This window comes from Eschrichtius robustus, chromosome 11 (assembly GCF_028021215.1).
Source record: "Eschrichtius robustus isolate mEscRob2 chromosome 11, mEscRob2.pri, whole genome shotgun sequence".
NCBI classification, from domain to species: Eukaryota; Metazoa; Chordata; class Mammalia; order Artiodactyla; family Eschrichtiidae; genus Eschrichtius; species Eschrichtius robustus.
In genome coordinates, this window is record NC_090834.1 from 83,922,585 (window position 1) to 83,945,621 (window position 23,037).

Below are 23,037 nucleotides of genomic sequence, written 5' to 3' on the forward strand. Positions count from 1 at the left end.
ACAAGACGAGGTATGCCTGTATATAAAGAAATGCACATTCTCGGGCTCCACCCAGGATTACTGAATTAGGACGGCTGAGGGTGGGGCCCAGAAAGCTGTGTTTTAAGAAGCTCTCCAGGACTCTGTTCGTGAAAGGAACCTGGTTTTTCTGGCTTCTAGATTCTAACCATAGATCTGCAGTGATTATGTTTTCTGGACCTCAAATCATCCTCTACAGTCTGTCCAAGGGTTGGGGGACCACTTCAGAGGCTGAAAGGTAGTCAAGAAGATGTAGCTAGCGTGCCAAAACGGAAGGATTCTGAGGGATTTCAATCATCGGTGGGGTCAACAGAGTCAAATTCTTTCTTCTTCCACATTTTCAGATGCGCAGATGTATCTCATTGCCTCATCTCTCACACTTCTCTTATAAGATCGCTCTTCATCGTACTTGATGATGCTCTCTGGAATATGGATGCAAGCCATTGGGATCAGCCCACTGAGTTCTGATAAGTTACTGATGTATTTAATTTTACTGCTGAACTTTGAACTTATAAAAGGTCGTGTAATTGCAAGGATTGTTCTGATGAACCAAGATGGATGAACAATGATGAATGATCTTAAGTTCTTCCGCAACCGTCTGTCAATCATCTGGTAGCATTTCTTCATCCACCCTAGCCCTGGCATCTTCCGTCTTGGGGTTGCACTGTTGAAGTACACAATCATATAGTCTTCAGCTACCATCAACTCTAATGTACTTATTACATATAGGAAAAGATTTTCCATGACATAGTGGTAATCCGCCCGACTGCTGTCTGGCAAAAAACAGGCAGCAAACACAATGATGGCATTTAGGCCATCCCCGTAGTATCCTCCATGAGAAATGACTCTCCTGTAGGGTTCGATGACCTTCATGTCAATCCGCTGCTCCTGTTCTCCAATCACCACGGTCCTCCACAGCCGGTTGTCCTCTCGCTCCTCTTCTGCCGTATATTCTGGAATAGACTCTGACTCTTGGCCAGAATCTTTGTTGGCTGTGTGATCCTCATGCCCAGTGTACTCAAAAGAATCTGCTTCATCAGGGGTATCGAGTTCATCCACATTGATATCAATTTCATCTGGACTGTCCAAGTTATCGTCAGAGAGAATAGACCCTTCACTTTGATCCAGAGACAGATTGATATTTGGGGCTGTGAGTTTGATTCTCTGAGGATGACTGCCACTAAGACCCAGAGAATTAGGAGGTTCAGGCCTCATGTCTGCAGCACTGGGACTCAGCATTCCCTCCTCAAAGGGGATGTCCATTCCCACATCCTCTGACAGTAGTCCTTTTGTTCTTGGTTTCCTTGTCCTGGGCTCAAGAAACTCTGTCTCCTCCTCCATTTCCGTTTCAGGGATTATGTTTTTCTGAGAAGACTGTGGTGAGAGCATTTCTCATTCATTGTCATGGGTGACGGCCTGCAACATAACTGTATCGGGGCCAGCGCTGCCTCGGCTCATGCTCTTCCACGACTGGCTGCCCAGACCAGAGGCTTCCTCTAGTGCCGAAGATTCTAGAGGCTTCATTTCTCCCAGAATCTGCATTTGGGGGCCCTTGCCCAAGCTGTGATCAGAGGCTGGCTCCACAGCCTCGCCGGACCATCCAGGCCCTGAGTGCCTATTCTCCGATGATGGGTCACCAACCTCACTACGGCCCAAGACCATCCAACTCTGGTCTTGTCTAGGGCTTCCAAAAGATGATCTCTTATCATTTTTGGAAGACATTCTCTCTGCAGAAAGATGGTTTCTTTCACTTAAGGAAGCAAGTTGATGTGTGTCTGGGAAGCTTGCTAACTGAGTTCCTGGCAGCCCCGTTTCTTCAGAATCTATGTGAAACTCTTCTAATTCCGATGCGATTTCTCTTGCCTCACAGGCCTCTGGCTCTGGGGGTGAATTTTCTTCGTGGCGCAGTGGTTAAGAATCCGCCTGCCAATGCAGGGGACAAGGGTTTGATCACTGGTCCAGGAAGATCGCACATGCTGCGGAGCAACTAAGCCTGCATGCCACAACTACTGAGCCCGCGCATCTAGAGCCATGCTCTGCAACAAGAGAAGCCACCGCGATGAGAAGCCCGCGCACTGCAACGAAGAGTAGCCCCCGCTCGCCGCAACTAGAGAAAGCCCACGTGCAGCAACAAAGACCCAACGCAGCCAAAAAATTAATTAAAAAAAAAAAATTTTTAAAGTATATTTAAAAAAAAAAAAAAAGCTCTCCACAGGATTCCCATGTATGCTGAAGTTCAAAAAGCCCTGATCTTTGGCGGACCTCTTGGCACTTTACCCTACTGCCTGTAGTGACTGCATTCCAGTGCACCAGTATTTGAAGCCCCTCCCTGCAGGAGGGTTATACTTCCTACTCCCTTAAAAGTCATCCAGGCAGAGGTTCTAGGGACCAACGTATGCTTTAGTACTTCCTCTCCTTCCTTCTGTCACTATGAACTGCAATGACCAGATAATAGCTGTTCTGTGAGCCTAGATCCTGGAGTGAGGAAGGCAGGCAACATAGAGCAGAGCTCAAGCTGACCTGCAGTGGACATGTGGCATGAGAAAGAAAGAGACATTTGTTGTTTTAAGCTTTGGACCTTGGGGGTTGTCCATCACTATAGCATTATCCTGACTGATATGCCCCCTTTCTCCAACCTATAACACTGACCATGACTTTTTATGAATGGCTTTGTAAAGCTTTTCTCCATGGGGTTCTTTCCTCCTTTGCGCTATGCTAAAAAATTTGGCATGCTATCCGCAAGTGGATGGTGGTTCTTGGTGTTTGTACACTTACCATTCTCCCACTTTTATTCTTTTTCACTCTTACTTCAAGTATCGATGGTGTCTAGAAACCTTGACCATTAGTACAGCAGAATTCTTATCTCAAGTTTGATTTGGCATTGGTGACCCTGATTTTTCCATTTTTAACATTTGTGAAAAGAATCACGCAAAACATCACTTATGTAGGTTCTTGCTCCATTTTCAAGGTCCCAGTCAATCTATTGTCTTTCTCTTCCAGGTTCAAGAGTTAAGCTCAATTGGGTGACAATGATTTGATATCTTGAGATTCTGACTCAAGGGATTCAAAGACAAATTGAGTCACAAAGAGCTCAGACTGTTAGATTAGAAGGATGTCTTCTTACGTGGCCTGCTAAAATTGAATTTAAATTTGGTCAGCACATACACTAACATATATTGCATATGATTGGCAGCAGGCAGCAGCATAGATAACCCTGGAGTCATATATTTGGGGCTGGGGTAGCAATGTGTGCTTTTATTTGGGGAGGTGGTAGTAAATTTAACTACTTAATTTTGTTAAGTTTAGGGTAGTATTAGCATAATGACATTGTGTTACCTGAGTGTGGCTCCCTGGTCACTGAGGGGCGGGAGAGGCAGGAGGGGCAGGTAGCTTGAGATTAAAATTAGGACATAACCAACATACAGTAAAATATTAACTATCCATCTCGAACATTGAGGAAATGAGTTGTTCTGGTTACAAAGTTCATACGTATAAAAATAGGTTCATTTAAACTATTTTTGGTGAACATCTTTGAAAATGTATATATATTTCCCGGCTTTATTAAATAGAACATTCTAATTTGATCTTGTCTTGATGACTCAATCATAAATTATTCTAGAGGGCTGTAATAGAGCCTGTTGAGTGCAGGGCTCTGTGTTGGAGTTCCAGTATCAACTTTTCAGAGGTTTTCTGTCTTCTTCATCAACTCTTGCACTGCCAGCTGTCACTTTTTGATGCTGCCTGTGTGTGTCTCCCAGGTGACCTGCTGCCTCCAGGATACCTTGGACTGGGAAACTAGATAATCACGCTCATTAAAGTTGTACCTAAAATATAACTAAATTGACTACAAACGTGAGCTCAGGAACATTCCTATATGAATAAAGTGCATGAGCTGTATTATATCACCTTAGCCTGATCAATAGCCTGACTCTCTCCCCCTTTCTCTCTCTCTTCCTTCCTTCCTTCTTTCCTTCCTCCCTCCATCCCTCCATCCCTCCCTCCCTTCCTTCCTTCCTTCCCTCCCTTTCTTCCTTCTTTCCTTTCTCTCTCTACTTCAGGAAACTGAGTGAAGGTTTCTTTTGTTTTTTTGAAATCAGGCCTATTTTGAACATGGATGATAGAATATTGACTACAGGTGGGATGTCATAGCTATATGAGGCTAATGAGAAACCTAGACATAATGCTTTGCATTTTTAGAGCCCTTTAAACTGCTCGGAATGTTCTCCCTACTGGCATTTGCATCTGTCATTTTGGTATAATGCTAATATTGAATCACTTTTGCAGTCATAATGGCTATAAACTTGTCTTTAACCTTGCTAATAAGCAAATATGTCTTAACTTACAGAGAAGAAGTAAAAATATCTAACCTATTGCTTGTTTTATTCTTTCTAAACACTTGCCCTTTCTTTTTCTAGGCTGCACGGTCTTATGAAAAAGACCTAAAGTCATCACCTCTTGCTTTGTCTACAGGTACCTAAGGTGGGTAACTACTATAGGTCCCTCTCTCCTATTTGGTTCTATGCATGAATGATAAGATGGGGTAAAAGTGTAGAGAAGGTACATAATTATGATAAGAAAGTGGTAGGAACACAAAGAGGGGCATTAAATCAATGCAACAATTAGAATTTTGTGTACATAATTCCTTCTGAAAGGCTCTTCAAAGCTCTTGCTTTGTTGGCAGTTATAGAGCTTAATATTCTTTGAGCAACTGGATTGTTAAAATGTGTGTAATGATAAAGGAATTGACCCCTGCCAACCTGTGCTTCAAATGGGCTTGTTTAGTGCTGGGAGAAAACCATTTGGCCACACACAGAAGAAGAGATGTGCCCCTTTCAATTCTTCCACTGACAGATGTGGAAGGTATGATTTATCACATAAGGCCAAGACCTTTTACGTGTTTGGGATTACAGCGAACATTCCAGACCTCTTCTGTGCTCCTTTTTCTCTGTGTTGAGCCATAATCTGCGGGTCTACTGCAGGGATGCAGAGAGAGCAGAAAAATATTTTCGAGGTAGCAGCGGTGGAGGGTTGTAGATGACTTGTCAGAGCTATAAAAGCTGGGCATGGAGACTCAGAAACCAATGGAGGCCACCTGACTGGGATGGGGGTGTGAGGGGCCATACAGAGTATGAAAGGAAACAACCATTAAATGAAAACCATTCATTATTTCCATATGATAGCATTCCTGATGGTGGACTCAGCCTCGGGGGCTGTCTTCTGGGCTCTAGGCCCCAGTAGAAGACTAAGGGGTAGATGGGCTGCAGGAGCAATTAAACCCTACATGGGCCTGTTTCATGGAGTATGAAGAGCAAGAGTTGGTTGGTTGGTTGGTTTTTTCGGCTGCGCCGTGACACGCAGGATCTTAGTTCCCCGATCAGGAATCGAACCCGCACCCCCTGCAGGGGAAGCAAGAAGCATTAACTACTGGACTGCCAGGGAAGTCCTAAGAGTTGGTTTTCTATTCATCCATTCATCCATCCTTTCCACATAGAGGCCAGAATATTTTCCCCAACTGCACATCTGGTCATGTGACTTTCAAATCCTTTCCTGGCTTTTTCATCACGGTGAGTCCCGGGAGGTGCAGCCTCCCTGGTCCTCCGTAATGGGGCTCGGCCACTTCTGTGGTGACATCTCTTCTCTCTTCCTCCCACCTCCTTATACACCCTACACTCCTGTCCACAAGCTTTGTTCAGTAACTTGAAAGAAATCATGCTTTCTCTTGCCTCTGGGGCTTTGATAAAGTTGTTTCTTCCCCTTTACTCTCCATCCTTTGCTTTCATGACCACTAATCTTCCATCACTTCCCTCAGGAGGTCTCACTTTAGGGGAGTATTGGGTCCCAGCATTAAGTGCTCCCAGCATATAGCACCCTCTAGTCTTCCACCAGAGTCCAGGGGTAAGTGTTACTGTCTTTAATGCATCTGTCTTCCCACTATAATCTAAGCTCCTTAAGGGCATAGATGGTACCAATAATATCTAGCATAGAGTTTGCCACATAACAAGAATTTAGCAAATATTTGTTGTACAAAAATGTATGACCAAGATTGGCAATCTACTTTAAAGATTGGGTTTTGTTGTTAAGCTATTTGTATCTGTATTCCAGCATCATCATTTATTAAATGCATGACTTCGGACAATTTACTACACCTACCTGGCCTTGGATTCCTTGTCATTTTTTTTTTTTTAAGTTTTTAAAGCCATGTTTATTGAAATTGAATTTACATTCAGTAAAACTCACTCCAAAATTTGACAAATGCAATCCTCACCATAATCAAAGTGTAGAACAGTTCTTCGACACCCCCCCCCCAAACCCTATGCAGCAAACCCCTCCCTGATCCTTAGGATCCTTGTTTTTTAAATAGGAATAATAGTATGTATTTCCTTGGGTATAGTTAAATGAGGTAACACATGTCAAGCACCTAGACTAGTGCCTAGCACATAGAATACACTTAGTATAGATGGTTATAATTAAATGTCTTCTACATGCTCAGGGCTCTAGACTTAAACCTGTGGTGGAATATAAAATTCCATAATCTACGAGTCACTATAGGGGCTGACTTAATCCCTCTAAACCATATAGATGGCTCTCTAAGGTAAGCTGAATATGAACATAGACTCTGGGAGACATCTTGCCCTCAATCTGGCTTAGGGGCTCAGGACTTCAATTTCCCTTCTGATCTGGCATGATCTCCTTAACAAGCCTAACTCCTCCCCATTCGTGAGGTCAAATCACCGCTAGAGTTTCTGTCTTGTTCCCTTGTGTCTTTATTTCTTTTCCAGGACCCTGGTACTTCTGAGAATGGGGCCTGCATTTGTTATCAACACACCCCCCTTCTCATAGCCTGATGACTAGAGTTCTGTTCCTAAAGCCCAGGCCCCACTGGGGCCATGCTAACTCTCTGCGCTCACCACCTATTTATATTATCTTTGTCTGGAATGCTCATCACCACGTTCTACCTGCCTGACTTTTTGGCCCCCTCTGCCTGGACTTCTACCTCTCCCCTGCATGGATTCCACCCCTGCTGGACTGTCAGAAATATAGCCAGATCTGCCTCCCATTGTTTACTTCGCCCTATTTTGTATAATAAAGTCCCTCAAACTAAAACTCTCTTCTCAGTTTTATCTTGCCACAACCCAAACTCCTATTTAGAGAGTCGCTGCCATCAGAAAGCTATAGTATCTTAGAGGACACAATGTGTGTCCTTAAATGAAGAAGGCTGAGAGACAGAAGCACCTTGGAACATTGTTGGAAGTATTATAAAAATACTTTAAAAAGGGGAATGAGGACACTTATGTCCAGTGAAATCTTACTGACACTCCAGGAAAGAGTCAGACTAATAGCTTTTTGGGCAACAAGCAAACTGTTTCTCCTCAGGGTGCTCATCATAGAATTCTTGACTCTCTCCCAGCCCTTGTTAGGAATGGAGAAATCCTTCCATCAGCACCAGCGTATGTAACTATGGGTGTAGGGAAGACTCCACCTTTCCGCTCCAAAACCTTATATGACTTGGCATCCATCTCGTGGAGAATGCCCTTTTGTGCCATCCAAGGGATTATAATTGAGATGACCAAATTCTGAGTCAAACCATATAGTCTTACATGGGAAAAATAAGTTGTTTGGATAGCAACTGAGTATGCAAAAGAATAAAGACACTGAGCTGGAAAAGAAAAACTGCCCCACTATTTTCTCCGCTACATAGCCTTCACGGTGTTGTGGTAGTTTAATCAAAGTTGGGTGTATTTCTTTCTTTTTTAAGGAATTAAGTATAAAGACCAATAATTACTGATATAATCATTCAACTGACTGGAAATGATCGTTCATGTTTATTATTCTTTTCTCTCCTTGGAAATATATTGGAAGGGAAAAGTGTTTCTCCTTCAACATTGCCCATTGAAGGACACTTTTCTCTTTCAGTCAGTTACCTGGCCGTTCTGTTTGTATAGTATAAGAAAATAAGAAAGGGTTTTAGTGTTAGAAAGACCTAAGTTTGAACCCCTCCACCATTTTCTAATGGAATGATCTTTCTCTCACTGAACCTCATCCATAAAAATGGAATGATATTCATCTCACAGTGTTGCTGTGAGAATTAAATTGTGGAATGCATATGCAGGGTCTGGCACAGTGAATAGTACATATAGGGACATAATCAATGAATTCTTGCTAATTAGGGTCGGTGCACATGGAAGCAGGTACACCCTGGGAAGAATGATTTACAGTATGACCATATGTGACCACGACTTGGGGAAATATTCTTTCTCAGCAGTAAACTCCCAGACCTTGTCCATTTACTCATTTTGGTGACCTCCTCTCCCTCTGTTTTTGCCTTTTACCTCCACATAAACAAAGGTCGCTCCTGTGTAAATAACCTAGTTGCTTTTATATTTACGATGTCAAAAACCGATGTTCATTTAATTTCTTTCTCAAATTCCTTCCTGTTAATTTCTTCCAGAACACATGGAGGAATTATCATTTTCTTATTAGCAAATAAGGTCCAAAGTCTTCCTACCTCTTCCTTAAGGTCCTCCTCTCAGTTTTTTGTCTCTGTCATTGGTGCTATCATTTCTTACTCATTTGTTCATTTATCTTTTTATTTATTCCTTTTTAAAAATTTATTCATTCAGCAAATATGTATTGTATCTACTATTTGCCAAACCTGAGTTGGCATTGGGGAGCTTATAAGTGTCTTATAAGAAGCAGAATAAGGTAATGTTTAAGAGTAAGTGCTTTGAAGTAAGAGACAGACTTCTGTTTGAACCGTGACTCCACTGTGTCCTAGCTGGATGACCTTGGGCAAGTCACTTCAAGCTCCCAAGACTTTAGTTCCTTGTCTGTAAAACGGGTGCAATATCAGTTCCTATTTTTCAGGGTTGTTGTAAACATAAACAAGACAGTTAATGAAGTATACTGCCTGACATATAACAAACATAAGCAATCAATAGATGTTAGCTTTTGTGAGAATAATGATGATGATTTTTAATGACCCAGTCCTTCATGGAGCTTAGACTTTGGAGGGCTATCACATAAATTCCCAAAGAGCCATTGAAGGTTTTTAAGCAAATTAATTACTGGGTTGTGATCATCTTTGATGCCTCATTTTTCATACTTCCCCAACCAGAGTCAGGCTATAAGACTAGTTGGTTTCCCCTTTGATTATGTCTCATAGATCAATCCTTTCTTCTCTACTCCCACTAAGAATCCCCCATTCATCCTAACTGTGATTTATATTAGAGGTATCTAATTACCAAATGTAATTAAACTAGACTTATTTCTAAGGACTGGATGGTCTCCTTGGGAATCATCCTCATTGAAGAGGCTGGGCTGTGCTGTGATAGAATAATCACATCTCTGACCATGGCTCTTTTCAGTGATTCAGACACTGACTTATTGAATTCTTGTATCGATTGTAGTCTCTCTGCTATTCTGTTTAATCTGTTTGTAAATTTAGAGGTGTCTATCTGGCTGAGATTTTATGGTATCATTATAAGATGAATCTGTTAACTAGGGATCTTTCAAATTTGCCTTAATTAAACTTCTTCAAAGGGAACTTTTAGTACTGAGATGGCAAATAGATTCCATTTTACATACTGTCTGTTTCGGTTTGCTTTTACAGTGTAACATACCACCCTAAACTTAGTGTCCATTACTTCTCATGAGTCTACAGGTTGGCTGAATTGTTTTGCTGATCTGGGCCAGGCTCAGCTCATTTTGACTAGGCTTTTTCAGGCAGGTGCAGTCAGTTGGCACGTTGACTAGGGATCATCCGATCTGCTATAGGTTCAGCTAGAACAACTTGACTCTTTTCTATGTGTCTTTCATTACCTCCAGGAGGCTAGCCCAGATATGTTCTAATGGCAGTGTCAGGAATCAAGAGAGATGCACAAGAACTATTTCAAGTCTCTGCTGGTGTCAGATTTTATTCCCCACCGGTCTAAACAAGCCCACGGTTAGAGTGAAAAAACATGACCAAAAAACATGGATATAGGCAGGCATGGAATTCTAGGGCTCTCTAGTTCAATCTACCATAGTTTGCTTTCTGGCCACAATTACCAACATGATGTCACATGCAGAGGATGTTCACTTACATTCCAAGACCCTCCTAAACTCAAGTTGTGGCATGATGCTTGAAGTCTAGGGTGTTTTGATCTACATCAGGTTCACATAAACTCTTCTTGATCCAGAAAGTTATACGCTAGAAAAAGAAGTTATCTGCCCTATACATACCTACCGTATAGTGATGAAATGAGAACAGAATCACCTATAAATATTCTCATTTGGAAAGGGGGAAGGAGAGACTGTACATAGCAGTTACTGATCCATAGCAATTCTAAACTTTTTATGGGCAAATTCTGCCAGTTTCCCCTACTCTGGAGATGGGGAATATTCTTTGGTTAGACTTTAGTTCTGCTCCCTGGAAATGGCTCCCAGTCCATTGTTCTCCATGGCTTTTGGCTAAGACCTCTAGCATATCATTTCTTTTTCACCCTCCTTCGTTCCTTCTGAAGAGAGTATGGGACAATATTCCTGCTTCCTGCCTATAGAGAATTGGGGGCACAAAGGTCTTTCTACAATTTTAAGACATTTTTTCTACAGTCTCAATTCCTTTTAATCTATATGAACAGAACATTGCCATTTCAGCTGAATTAAAAACATTGTGGATTTCCTATGAATATGATGTAATTTTACTCCATGAGCTAAAAGCCACAACTTTAATACCATTATAAGCCTTTTAGTATAGCAGAGAAGTTCTACTAGGCCCTGCCTTAATTCTTTCACAGATCTTTATAAAGGATCTTATGGCCACATCTGTGATTTGATCTTTTGTCCCCAAGCAGTGTTTTATTTTGAGACATTTTCTGCTTCCCAGAGAGGTTAGGGATGAAAAACAGTGCTATGTTCCCTGTGAGAAAATCATGATCCCTCTAAATTTCTTCTCTGTTCTGCTTATAAACTAGCTAGTTTTTCTTTAGAACATCTCCTTCTTATTTATAGCAGTTTATCAAATACAGCCAATAAAAGCCAGTCCAGCACCTTGAAGGTTTTGCCTGGAAATCTCACCACTCAAATCCAAAAGTTCATTACTACATTTTCTGTCTTCTTAGCTACAACAGGTGACATTTTTACTAATTGTTTCACCATTAGATGAAGGTGCTCAATGAATATTTTGAATTGAGTGAATAAATGGAAGAAGAAGCTTCACATATAGGGTTGCAACATAGACTAAATCTTTAGTCAGGTATTCTTCAATCTGTTCAGATGTTTCTCTCTCCAGTTTTTAAACCCACCCTATAAAACGCCCATCCTGTTACACCTTTTCTCAGATATTAGATAGGCATACTTGCCTTTTCCCTGTTATTTCAGCAGATGAGTGTTCTCATATCTGCACCACAAAATTTGCTGCAATTTATGGCTTGGCTCAGACCCTTCCTCTTTGGTCAGCTTTAGTCAGAAGTAATCTCATTTTTTTTTTAATTAATTAATATATTTAGGCTGTGCGGGATCTTCGTTGAGGCATGTTTAGTTGTGGCATGTGGGATCTTTAGTTGCAGTATGTGGGCTATTAGTTGCAGCAGGTGGGCTTCTTAGTTGCAGCACGCAAGCTTCTTAGTTGCAGTATGTGGACTCTTAGTTGCGGCATGCATGTGGGATCTAGTTCCCTGACCAGGGATTGAACCCGGGCCCCCTGCATTGGGAGAGTGGATTCTTACCCACTGGACCACCAGAGAAGTCCCAGAAGTAATCTCATTCTTGTACTTAGTATTCATTTTATTTTGCCCAGTATGAGAATCAATCATTTTGATCTCTGACACCACAGCTAGGTTGAAAGCTGCTCGAGGGCATGGCCTATGCATAATTTGTCTAAAGATTCTCTACGGTGTCCATCCCAGTTGCTTCCAAATAGTGTGTTTAGTAAATTTGTTAAACAAATGAATAAATGAATGAGTAAATAAATGAACCAAATTTTCACCACACAAGGGCAGAGTCTTTGTCTATCTTGTTTATCCTTGGCTATAATATTAGTGCCTGGTACATGGGAGGTGCTCAATAAATATTTATTGAATTAAAAATGAATAAATGAAAAACTAATTAATGAATGAATCAAAAATAAACAAACCCAGATTCATTATTCCTCTTTTAAGAAGTTCCAGCCTACATTATAGTAGGAACTTCTTTTGTGATCAGTTTTAATAGTAATTTCTTAAAATGACCCAGGAACTCAATTCTATTACTATCCCAGTTCTCATTCTTGCTTGAAGACCTCTTCCCAGACAATGAGAATGAGGAACTGTGCACTGTGCTAACCAGAGCTTCATATTTACAGTGAAATATTTCAGGGTTCCTAACAAGACGGAGAGGATGCAGAAGTCTTTTCAGGCCAAGTGGGGCTGGGCTTGTCCTTGGAGGCAGAAAGGACCAGTGCCTGTGTCCTGGGTGGGGTGGGGTAACCTGGTAGATCTCAAAAGTCGTTCCTTTGGTCCCAAATATCTCCTTTCTAGCCGAAACATATTCCCTGACTTTGAGAGATTTAGGGTTCAAGGCATCATGGTTGTCAGACTTTATTGTCTGACTGAATCCCACTTTCCACTCTCCAAATATTCTAATTTAGCTGGCCTGGCTGGAGTAGGCGCCAGGAAACTATTTTATCAACCACCCCACTCCCACAAGTCTGATGTTGATGGTTGTAGACACGCACTTTTAGAAATATTAATTGTCTCTGTGTGTATGCACGTGTGTGTGTGTGTGTGCAGAATGCAAAAAAAATGTCACAAGGTGCTATAAGTGTTGTGATGGAAGTGTGCATAGGATCGAGTGGGGACAGAAAAGAGGAAGCTGTCACCTTTTATTAGAAGTTTCTGGATCCTTGTTCAGAGTCTTGGCCGGATAAGCATTTTCTTTTTTGCAATAATTTGTAACTTTTTTAGGATCCGTGGAGGGAACAATTGAAGGACTAAGTCCTAAAAGGACTGAGACATGCATGAATATTTCCAATTTTGTTAAGGGTACTTCTTTCCTAGAAAATCCCAGGAGGGTGCCTATCGTGTGTTACATATTTCTGAGAATCCTTCCACTAAGCTTTCTGCTAGCAAAAAAAAAAAAAAATTAATAATATTAATGAAAGTACACTATGCTGGGCATGTACCCAGGATATCGACAGGAGAGATGGAGGGGTATGTGGGACAGATCTGATCCATGAGATCTCAGGAAAACTCATTCTCAAGCCAAGCAGTTAATGCAGTTTAGACTAACTGAATTTTGTCTCTTAGAGTAACATATCTGATTGTGTGCCTAAACTTGAACTTGGTGCAGTGCTTCACTTAGGGCTCTATATCTGTCTTCCTCCTTTATCCCTGTGTATGGCGCCAGTGGGAGGCAGAGGAGAAAAGGTCTTAGCGAGTACTCAATAATCCTACTAACATCACAAAGCCTTGGGTAGTTGGGGATGTGTTTTATAAACACTGTTAAGGTTCATCTCTTTTACTCCTGCTGTAATTATCTGTTGGAATTTTATAGGACTGTGGACATTCTGAGAGGAGGGATTTAATTGTCAAGTACTTTCAGCCTAATTGGTTTTCAATTGGAAGAGAAGCCTTAGGTTTGGAAACTTGCCACGTTAGCAGAACGTGTCGGTTCATTGCCCACCTGTGGAGTTGACAGACATAAGAGAACGTTCTGACTTGGCAACATTTTTGGCGTTTAGTTGGCATATCTGTCTTCAGGTCTGCTCCTAAGGCTGTGTATTTGTCAACTGTGCCTAAGTTGGGCAGATATGGAGGCTTTTGCCAAGTCTCTTTGATACCTGACTGTGGCAATTAGTGAGGGCTGGGATGGAGAGCTGTAGCTATATTGCTATTCTCCATGGAAAGCCACGCTTGGGAATTTAATGATAATCAATCTAGTTTTCAACATCTATTTCACTGTATTTTTGCATACCCAATCAAACTGGTGAGCTAGTTATTTGTGTTGCTAAATAGAAAAGCCCCACTTGTGAGTCGGAAACTAAAGTCCAGAGAAAGAGAAATGATTAAATAGATTGTTGGATATCCATATTATGGCTAGTGCACAGTCATTACAGTCATAATTTGAATATTAATTTATCATATGAAAATTGCTCACAATGGGTTATTATTTAATAATAGCTCTAACATTTAATTTTTTCACCAAAAAAGGTCAATAAAATAAATCCCACAAATCTTAATATAAGTTAAGTGCAAGGATTCTGGGCTTAGACTGGCCAGATTTAAAGAAGTTTGGTAACTTTTTCAAAGTTACTTACGTGCTGAATAATTTTTTTGTTGAAGTATAGTTGATTTACAATATTGTGTTAGTTTCAGGTGTACAGCAAATTGATTCAGTTATATATATATACACACATATATTCTCTTTCAGATTTTTTTCCATTATAGTTTATTACAAGATATTGAATATAATTCCCTGTGCTATACAGTAGAACCTTGTTGTTTACCTATTTTATATATAGTAGTGTGTATATGTTAATCCCAAACTCCTAATTTATCCCCTCCCCCTTTCTCCATTGGTAACCATAAATTTGTTTTCTATGTCTGTGAGTCTGCTTCTGTTTTATAAATAAGTTCATTTGTATCATTTTTTAGATTCCACATAAAAGTGATATCATATAATATTTCTCTATCTCTTTCTGACTTACTTCACTTAGTATGATAATCTCTAGGTCCATCCATGTTGCTGTAAATGCCAGTATTTCATTCTTTTATATGGCTGAGTAATATCCCATTGTGTACATGTACCACATCTTCTTTACCCATTCATCTGTTGAAGGACACTTAGGTTGCTTCCATGTCTTGGCTAAATAGTAAGTGCTGAATAATTTTGAAAAAAGTTACTTAGTCTTAAGACTTTCTTAACTCTTAAAATTGGAATAATATTAATAGTACTTACTCTACAGAGTTGTTTCAGCTAGCTACCATTCTAATATATTTTAAATGCTATATTCATTGCCTGGTATATAATAAAAACTTGCTAAATATCATTATAAGTACACACATAAATACAAACACATATATATCACATATATGCACACAAGCACACACTTTCATAAACCTTCTCACATTTTGTCTTGGTAATCAGTATTTCCTTCCCCTACAACCTTCTGCTATTAATGCTAAGCTATGAGGAGTGGGAAGGTATCATCTAGAATTGTACTTAAATATAAATCAAGTACATGTAAATATACTTGAGATATGGCTAGCCCAAGTTGAGATGTTCTGTAAGTGTAAAATTCATGCTAAATTTTAAAGAGTATGGAAAAAAGATTTTGAAGAGTAGAGAAAAAAGAATGTAAAGTATCATAATAACTTTTAATATTGTTTACATGCTGAAAAGGTATTTCTGATATATTATTAGATGTGTTATTACATAAATAAAATCTGTATAGTCTTTTTTTTTTTCTTTTTTTTTTTTTAACATCTTTATTGAAGTATAATTGCCTTACAATGGTGTGTTAGCTTCTGCTTTATAACAAAGTGAATCAGTTATACATATACATATGTTCCCATATCTCTTCCCTCTTGCATCTCCCTCCCTCCCACCCTCCCCATCCCACCCCTCTAGGTGGTCACAAAGCACCGAGCTGATCTCCCTGTGCTATGCGGCTGCTTCCCACTAGCTATCTATTTTACATTTGGTAGTGTATATATGTCCATGACACTCTCTTACCCTGTCACATCTCACCCCACCCCCTCCCCATATCCTCAACTCCATTCTCTAGTAGGTCTGTGTCTTTATTCCCGTCTTGCCACTAGGTTCTTCATGGCTTTTTTTCCTTAGATTCCGTATATATGTGTTAGCATACTGTATTTGTTTTTCTCTTTCTGACTCACTTCACTCTGTATGACAGACTCTAACTCCATCCACCTCATTACAAATACCTCCATTTCATTTCTTTTTATGGCTGAGTAATATTCCATTGTATATATGTGCCACATCTTCTTTATCCATTCATCTGTCGATGGACATTTAGGTTGCTTCCATGTCCTGGCTATTGTAAATAGAGCTGCAATGAATATTTTGGTACATGAATCTTTTTGAACTATGGTTTTCTCAGGGTATATGCCCAGTAGTGGGATTGCTGGGTCGTATGGTAGTTCTATTTGTAGTTTTTTAAGGAACCTCCATACGGTTCTCCATAGTGGCTGTATCAATTTACATTCCCACCAACAGTGCAAGAGTGTTCCCTTTCCTCCACACCCTCTCCAGCATTTATTGTTTCTAGATTTTTTGATGATGGCCATTCTGATCGGTGTGAGATGATATCTCATTGTAGTTTTGATTTGCATTTCTCTAATGATTAATGATGTTGAGCATTCTTTCATGTGTCTGTTGGCCATCTGTATATCTTCTTTGGAGAAATGTCTATTTAGGTCTTCTGCCCATGTTTGGATTGGGTTGTTTGTTTTTTTGTTATTGAGCTGCATGAGCTGCTTGTAAATCTTGGAGATTAATCCTTTGTCAGTTGCTTCATTTGCGAATATTTTCTCCCATTCTGAGGGTTGTCTTTTGGTCTTGTTTATGGTTTCCTTTGCTGTGCAAAAGCTTTTAAGTTTCATTAGGTCCCATTTGTTTATTTGTGTTCTTATTTCCATTTCTCTGGGAGCTGGGTGAAAAAGAATCTTGCTGTGATGTATGTCATAGAGTGTTCTGCCTATGTTTTCCTCTAAGAGTTTGATAGTGTCTGGCCTTACACTTAGGTCTTTAATCCATTTTGAGTTTATTTTTGTGCATGGTGTCAGGGAGTGTTCTAATTTCATACTTTTACATGTATCTGTCCAATTTTCCCAGCACCACTTATTGAAGAGGCTGTCTTTTCTCCACTGTATATGCTTGCCTCCTTTATCAAAGATAAGGTGACCATATGTGTGTGGGTTTATCTCTGGGCTTTCTATCCTGTTCCATTGATCTATATTTCTGTTTTTGTGCCAGTACCAAACTGTCTTGATTACTGAAGCTTTGTAATATAGTCTGAAGTCAGGGAGCCTGATTCCCCCAGCTCCATTTTTCGTTCTCAAGATTGCTTTGGCTATTCGGGGTCTTTTGTGTTTCCATACAAATTGTGAAATTTTTTGTTCTAGTTCTGTGAAAAATGCCAGTGGTAGTTTGATAGGGATTGCATTGAATCTGTAGATTGCTTTGGGTAGTAGAGTCATTTTCACAATGTTGATTCTTCCAATCCAGGAACATGGTATATCTCTCCATCTATTTGTATCATCTTTAATTTCTTTCATCAGTGTCTTATAATTTTCTGCATACAGGTCTTTTGTCTCCTTAGGTAGGTTTATTCCTAGATATTTTATTCTTTTTGTTGCAATGGTAAACGGGAGTGTTTTCTTAATTTCACTTTCAGATTTTTCGTCATTAGTGTATAGAAATGCAAGAGATTTCTGTGCATTAATTTTGTATCCTGCTACTTTACCAAATTCATTGATTAGCTCTAGGAGTTTTCTGGTAGCATCTTTAGGATTCTCTACGTATAGTATCATGTCATCTGCAAATAGTGACAGCTTTACTTCTTCTTTTCCGATTTGGATTCCTTTTATTTCTTTGTCTTCTCTGATGGCTGTGGCTAACACTTCCAAAACTATGTTGAATAATAGTGGTGAGAGTGGGCAACCTTGTCTTGTTCCTGATCTTAGTGGAAATGGTTTCAGTTTTTCACCATTGAGGACAATGTTGGCTGTGGGTTTGTCATATATGGCCTTTATTATGTTGAGGAAAGTTCCCTCTATGCCTACTTTCTGCAGGGCTTTTATCATAAATGGGTGTTGAATTTTGTCGAAAGCTTTCTCTGCATCTATTGAGATGATCATATGGTTTTTCTCCTTCAATTTGTTAATATGGTGTATCACATTGATTGATTTGCGTATGTTGAAGAATCCTTGCATTCCTGGGATAAACCCCACTTGATCATGGTGTATGATCCTTTTAATGTGCTGTTGGATTCTGTTTGCTAGTATTTTGTTGAGGATTTTTGCATCTATGTTCATCAGTGATATTGGCCTGTAGTTTTCTTTCTTTGTGACATCTTTGTCTGGTTTTGGTATCAGGGTGATGGTGGCCTCGTAGAATGAGTTTGGGAGTGTTCCTCCCTCTGCAATATTTTGGAAGAGTTTGAGAAGGATAGGTGTTAGCTCTTCTCTAAATGTTTGATAGAATTCACCTGTGAAGCCATCTGGTCCTGGGCTTTTGTTTGTTGGAAGGTTTTTAATCACAGTTTCAATTTCAGTGCTTGTGATTGGTCTGTTCATATTTTCTATTTCTTCCTGGTTCAGTCTCGGCAGTTTGTGCATTTCTAAGAATCTGTCCATTTCTTCCAGGTTGTCCATTTTTTTGGCATAGAGTCGCTTGTAGTAATCTCTCATGATCTTTTGTATTTCTGCAGTGTCAGTGGTTACTTCTCCTTTTTCATTTCTAATTCTATTGATCTGAGTCTTCTCCCTTTTTCTCTTGATGAGTCTGGCTAATGGTTTATCAATTTTGTTTATCTTCTCAAAGAACCAGCTTTTAGTTTCATTGATTTTTGCTATTGTTTCCTTCATTTCTTTTTCATTTATTTCTGACCTGATCTTTATAATTTCTTTCCTTCTGCTGGCTTTGGGGTTTTTTTGTTCTTCTTTCTCTAATTGCTTTAGGTGCAAGGTTAGGTTGTTTATTCGAGATGTTTCCTGTTTCTTGAGGTAGACTTGTATTGCTATAAACTTCCCTCTTAGCACTGCTTTTGCTGCGTCCCATAGGTTTTGGGTCGTTGTATCTCCATTGTCATTTGTTTCTAGGTATTTTTTGATTTCCCCTTTGATTTCTTCAGTAATCACTTCGTTATTAAGTAATGTATTGTGTAGCCTCCATGTGTTTGTATTTTTTACAGATCTTTTCCTGTAATTGATATCTAGTCTCATAGCGTTGTGGTCGGAAAAGATACTTGATACGATTTCAATTTTCTTAAATTTACCAAGGCTTGATTTGTGACCCAAGATATGATCTATCCTGGAGAATGTTCCATGAGCACTTGAGAAAAATGTGTATTCTGTTGTTTTTGGGTGGAATGTCCTATAAATATCAATTAAGTCCATCTTGTTTAATGTATCATTTAAAGCTTGTGTTTCCTTATTTATTTTCATTTTGGATGATCTGTCCATTGGTGAAAGTGGGGTGTTAAAGTCCCCTACTATGATTGCGTTGCTGTTGATTTCCCCTTTTATGGCTGTTAGTATTTGCCTTATGTATTGAGGTGCTCCTATGTTGGGTGCATAAATATTTACAATTGTTATACCTTCCTCTTGGATCGATCCCTTGATCATTATATAGTGTCCTTCTTTGTCTCTTGTAATAGTCTTTATTTTAAAGTCTATTTTGTCTGATATGAGAATTGCTACTCCAGCTTTCTTTTGATTTCCATTTGCATGGAATATCTTTTTCCATCCCCTCACTTTCAGTCTGTATGTGTCTCTAGGTCTGAAGTGGGTCTCTTGTAGACAACATATATATGGGTCTTGTTTTTGTATCCGTTCAGCCAGCCTGTGTCTTTTGGTGGGAGCATTTAATCCATTTACATTCAAGGTAATTATCGATATGTATGTTCCTATTCCCATTTTCTTAAATGTTTTGGGTTTGTTATTGTAGGTGTTTTCCTTCTCTTGTGTTTCTTGCCTAGAGAAGTTCCCTTAGCATTTGTTGTAAAGCTGGTTTGGTGGTGCTGAACTCTCTCAGCTTTTGCTTGTCTGTAAAGGTTTTAATTTCTCCATCACATCTGAATGAGATCCTTGCTGGGTAGAGTAATCTTGGTTGTAGGTTTTTCTCCTTCATCACTTTAAGTATATCCTGCCACTCCCTTCTGGCTTGCAGAGTTTCTGCTGAAAGATCAGATGTTAACCTTATGGGGATTCCCTTGTGTGTTATTTGCTGTTTTTCCCTTGCTGCCTTTAATATGTTTTCCTTATATTTAATTTTTGACAGTTTGATTAATATGTGTCTTGGCGTGTTTCTCCTTGGGTTTATCCTGTATGGGGCTCTCTGTGCTCCCAGGACTTGATTAACTATTTCCTTTCCCATATTAGGGAAGTTTTCAACTATAATCTCTTCAAATATTTTCTCAGTCCCTTTCTTTTTCTCTTCTTCTTCTGGGACCCCTATAATTCGAATGTTGGTGCGTTTAATGTTGTCCCAGACGTCTCTGAGACTGTCCTCAGTTCTTTTCATTCTTTTTTCTTTATCCTGCTCTGCAGTAGTTATTTCCACCATTTTATCTTCCAGGTCACTTATCCTTTCTTCTGCCTCAGTTATTCTGCTATTGATCCCATCTAGAGTATTTTTAATTTCATTTATTGTGTTTTTCATCATTGCTTGGTTCCTCTTTAGTTCTTCTACGTCCTTGTTAAATGTTTCTTGCATTTTGTCTATTCTATTTCCAAGATTTTGGATCATCCTTACTATCATTATTCTGAATTCTTTTTCAGGTAGACTACCTATTTCCTCTTCATTTGTTAAATCTGGCGTGGTTTGACCCTGCTCCTTCATCTGCTGTGTGTTTTTCTGTCGTCTCATTTTGCTTATCTTACTGTGTTTGGGGTCTCCTTTTCACAGGCTGCAGGTTCGTAGTTCCCGTTGTTTTTGGTATCTGTCCCCAGTGGCTAAGGTTGGTTCAGTGGGTTGTGTAGGCTTCCTGGTGGAAGGAACTAGTGCCTGAGTTCTGGTGGATGAGTCTGGATCTTGTCTTTCTGGTGGGCACGTCCACGTCTGGTGGTGTATTTTGGGGTGTCTGTGGCCTTATTGTGATTTTAGGCAGCCTCTCTGCTAATGGATGGGGCTGTGTTCCTGTCTTGCTAGTTGCTTGGCATAGGGTGTCCAGCACTGTAGCTTGCTGGTCATTGAGTGAAGCTGGGTCTTGATGTTGAGATGGAGATCTGTGGGAGATTTTTGCCGTTTGGTATTACGTGGAGCTGGGAGGTCTCTTGTGGACCAGTGTCCTGAAGTTGGCTCTCCCACCTCAGAGGCACGGCCCTGATGCCTGGCTGGAGCACCAAGAGCCTTTCGTCCACACGGCTCAGAGTGAAAGGGAGAAAAAATAGAAAGAAAGAAAGAAAGAGGCTATAATATAGTGAAGTAAAATAAAGCTATTATAAAGCAGAGCTATACAGACAAAATCTCTCCCAGAAGCATATACATATACACTCACAAAAAAAAGGAAAAGGGGAAAAATTAATATATCCTCCTCTGAAAGTCCACCTCCTGAATTTGGGATGATTCGTTGTCTATTCAGGTATTCCACAGATGCAGGTACATCAAGTTGTTTGTGGAGTTTTAATCCGCTGCTTCTGAGGCTGCTGGGAGAGATTTCCCCTTCTCTTCTCTGTTCGCACAGCTCCTGGGGAATCAGCTTTGGATTTGGACCCGCCTCTGCGTGTAGGTCACCTGAGGTCGTCTGTTCCCTGCCCAGACAGGACGGGGTTAAAGGAGTAGCTGCTTCGGGGGCTCTGGCTCACCCAGGCCGTGGGGAGGGAGGCGTACAGAGGAGGCGGGGTGAGCCTGCAGCGTCAGAGGGCGGCGTGACGCTGCAGCAGCCTGAGGTGCGCCGTGTGTTCTCCCGGGGAACTTGTCCCCGGATCACGGGAGCCTGGCGGTGGCGGGCTGCACAGGCTACCGGGAGGGGCGGTGTGGAGAGTGACCTGTGCTCACACACAGGCTTTTTGGAGGCGGCAGCAGCAGCCCCAGCGTCTCACGCCCGTCTCTGGGGCCCGCGCTGATCGCTGCGGCTCGCGCCCGTCTGTGGAGCTTGTTTAGGTGGCGCTCTGAATCCCCTCTCCCTGCGCGCCGTGAAACAAAGAGGCAAGAAAAAGTCTCTTGCCTCTTCGGCAGCTGCAGACTTTTTCCCGGACTCCCTACCAGCCAGCTGTGGTGCGCTAACCCCTTCAGCTGTGTTTACGCCGCCAGCCCCAGTCCTCTCCCTGCGATCCGACCGAAGCTGAGCCTCAGCTCCCAGCCCCGCCCGCCCCGGCGGGGGAGCAGACAAGCCTCTCGGGCCGGTGAGTGCTGCTCGTTGCCGAGCCTCTGTGCAGGAATCTCTCCGCTTTGCCCTCCGTACCCCTGTGGCTGCGTTCTCTTCCGTGGCTCCGAAGCTTCCCCCCTCTGCCACCCGCAGTCTCTGCCCGCGAGGGGGCTTCCTAGTGCGTGGAAATTTTTCCTCCTTCACAGCTCCCTCCCGCTGGTGCAGGTGCTGTCCCTATTCTTTTGTCTCTGTTATTTCTTTTTTCTTTTGCCCTACCCAAGTACGGGGGGAGTTTCTTGCCTGTGTAGAGGTCGGACGTTTTCTGTCAGCGCTCAGTGGGTGTTCTGTAGGAGCAGTTCCACGTGTAGATGTATTTCTACTGTATCTGTGGGAAGGAAGGTGATCTCCGCGTCTTACTCTTCCGCCATCTTCTCTCCTGCTGTATAGTCTTTTGGTAAAGGCAACTCTACAGACACTCTATGACCACACTGAATGGAATACTCTTCCCAAACTATGTTCGAAGCCACTGTTTTGCTTTCTAGTCTTGCACTTTCGATTGTGTATGCCTGATGTTTCTAGTTGGACCTCACTGTTGTCTTAAACTCATCATGTCCTAAACCATATTTTCATTTTCTTCATGACTATCCTATTTCTGACTTTCCTGTTTTGGTTCTATTCTCACTGCCCTCACGACCTCACCGCTACTTGCCATTTACATGTCAAAAGACTTTCATCTGGGGGCTTTTCTATTACTTGGTCCCTTTCAATCTATTCTTACCGAATCCAGATTCATCTTGCTAAAGCATCACTTATTTTAAAAAAATTATATTATTCTTCTTTTCAAAAACCTTCAATGACACCCATTTGGCCATAAGAGAAGACCCACACCATTTATCTTGGTATTATTCTGGTCTTCTCTCTAATTCCTTGGTTCAGCTTTCTATTCTGGAAAATACTAATTATTTTCTATCACTCAAATGCAACTTCTGGGAATGGTAGACATGTACTAA

At 40.8% G+C, this 23,037-nt stretch overlaps 1 protein-coding gene across 1 annotated transcript; it reads right to left on the reverse strand.

Annotated features, from left to right (window-relative positions):
* Positions 1–333: 333 nt before the first annotated feature.
* Positions 334–7,535, reverse strand: LOC137772244 (protein prune homolog 2-like). Its single transcript, XM_068556109.1, is given in 2 exon segments — positions 334–1,913; positions 7,499–7,535. Coding segments are annotated over 2 exon segments (1,617 nt in total).
* Positions 7,536–23,037: the final 15,502 nt, after the last annotated feature.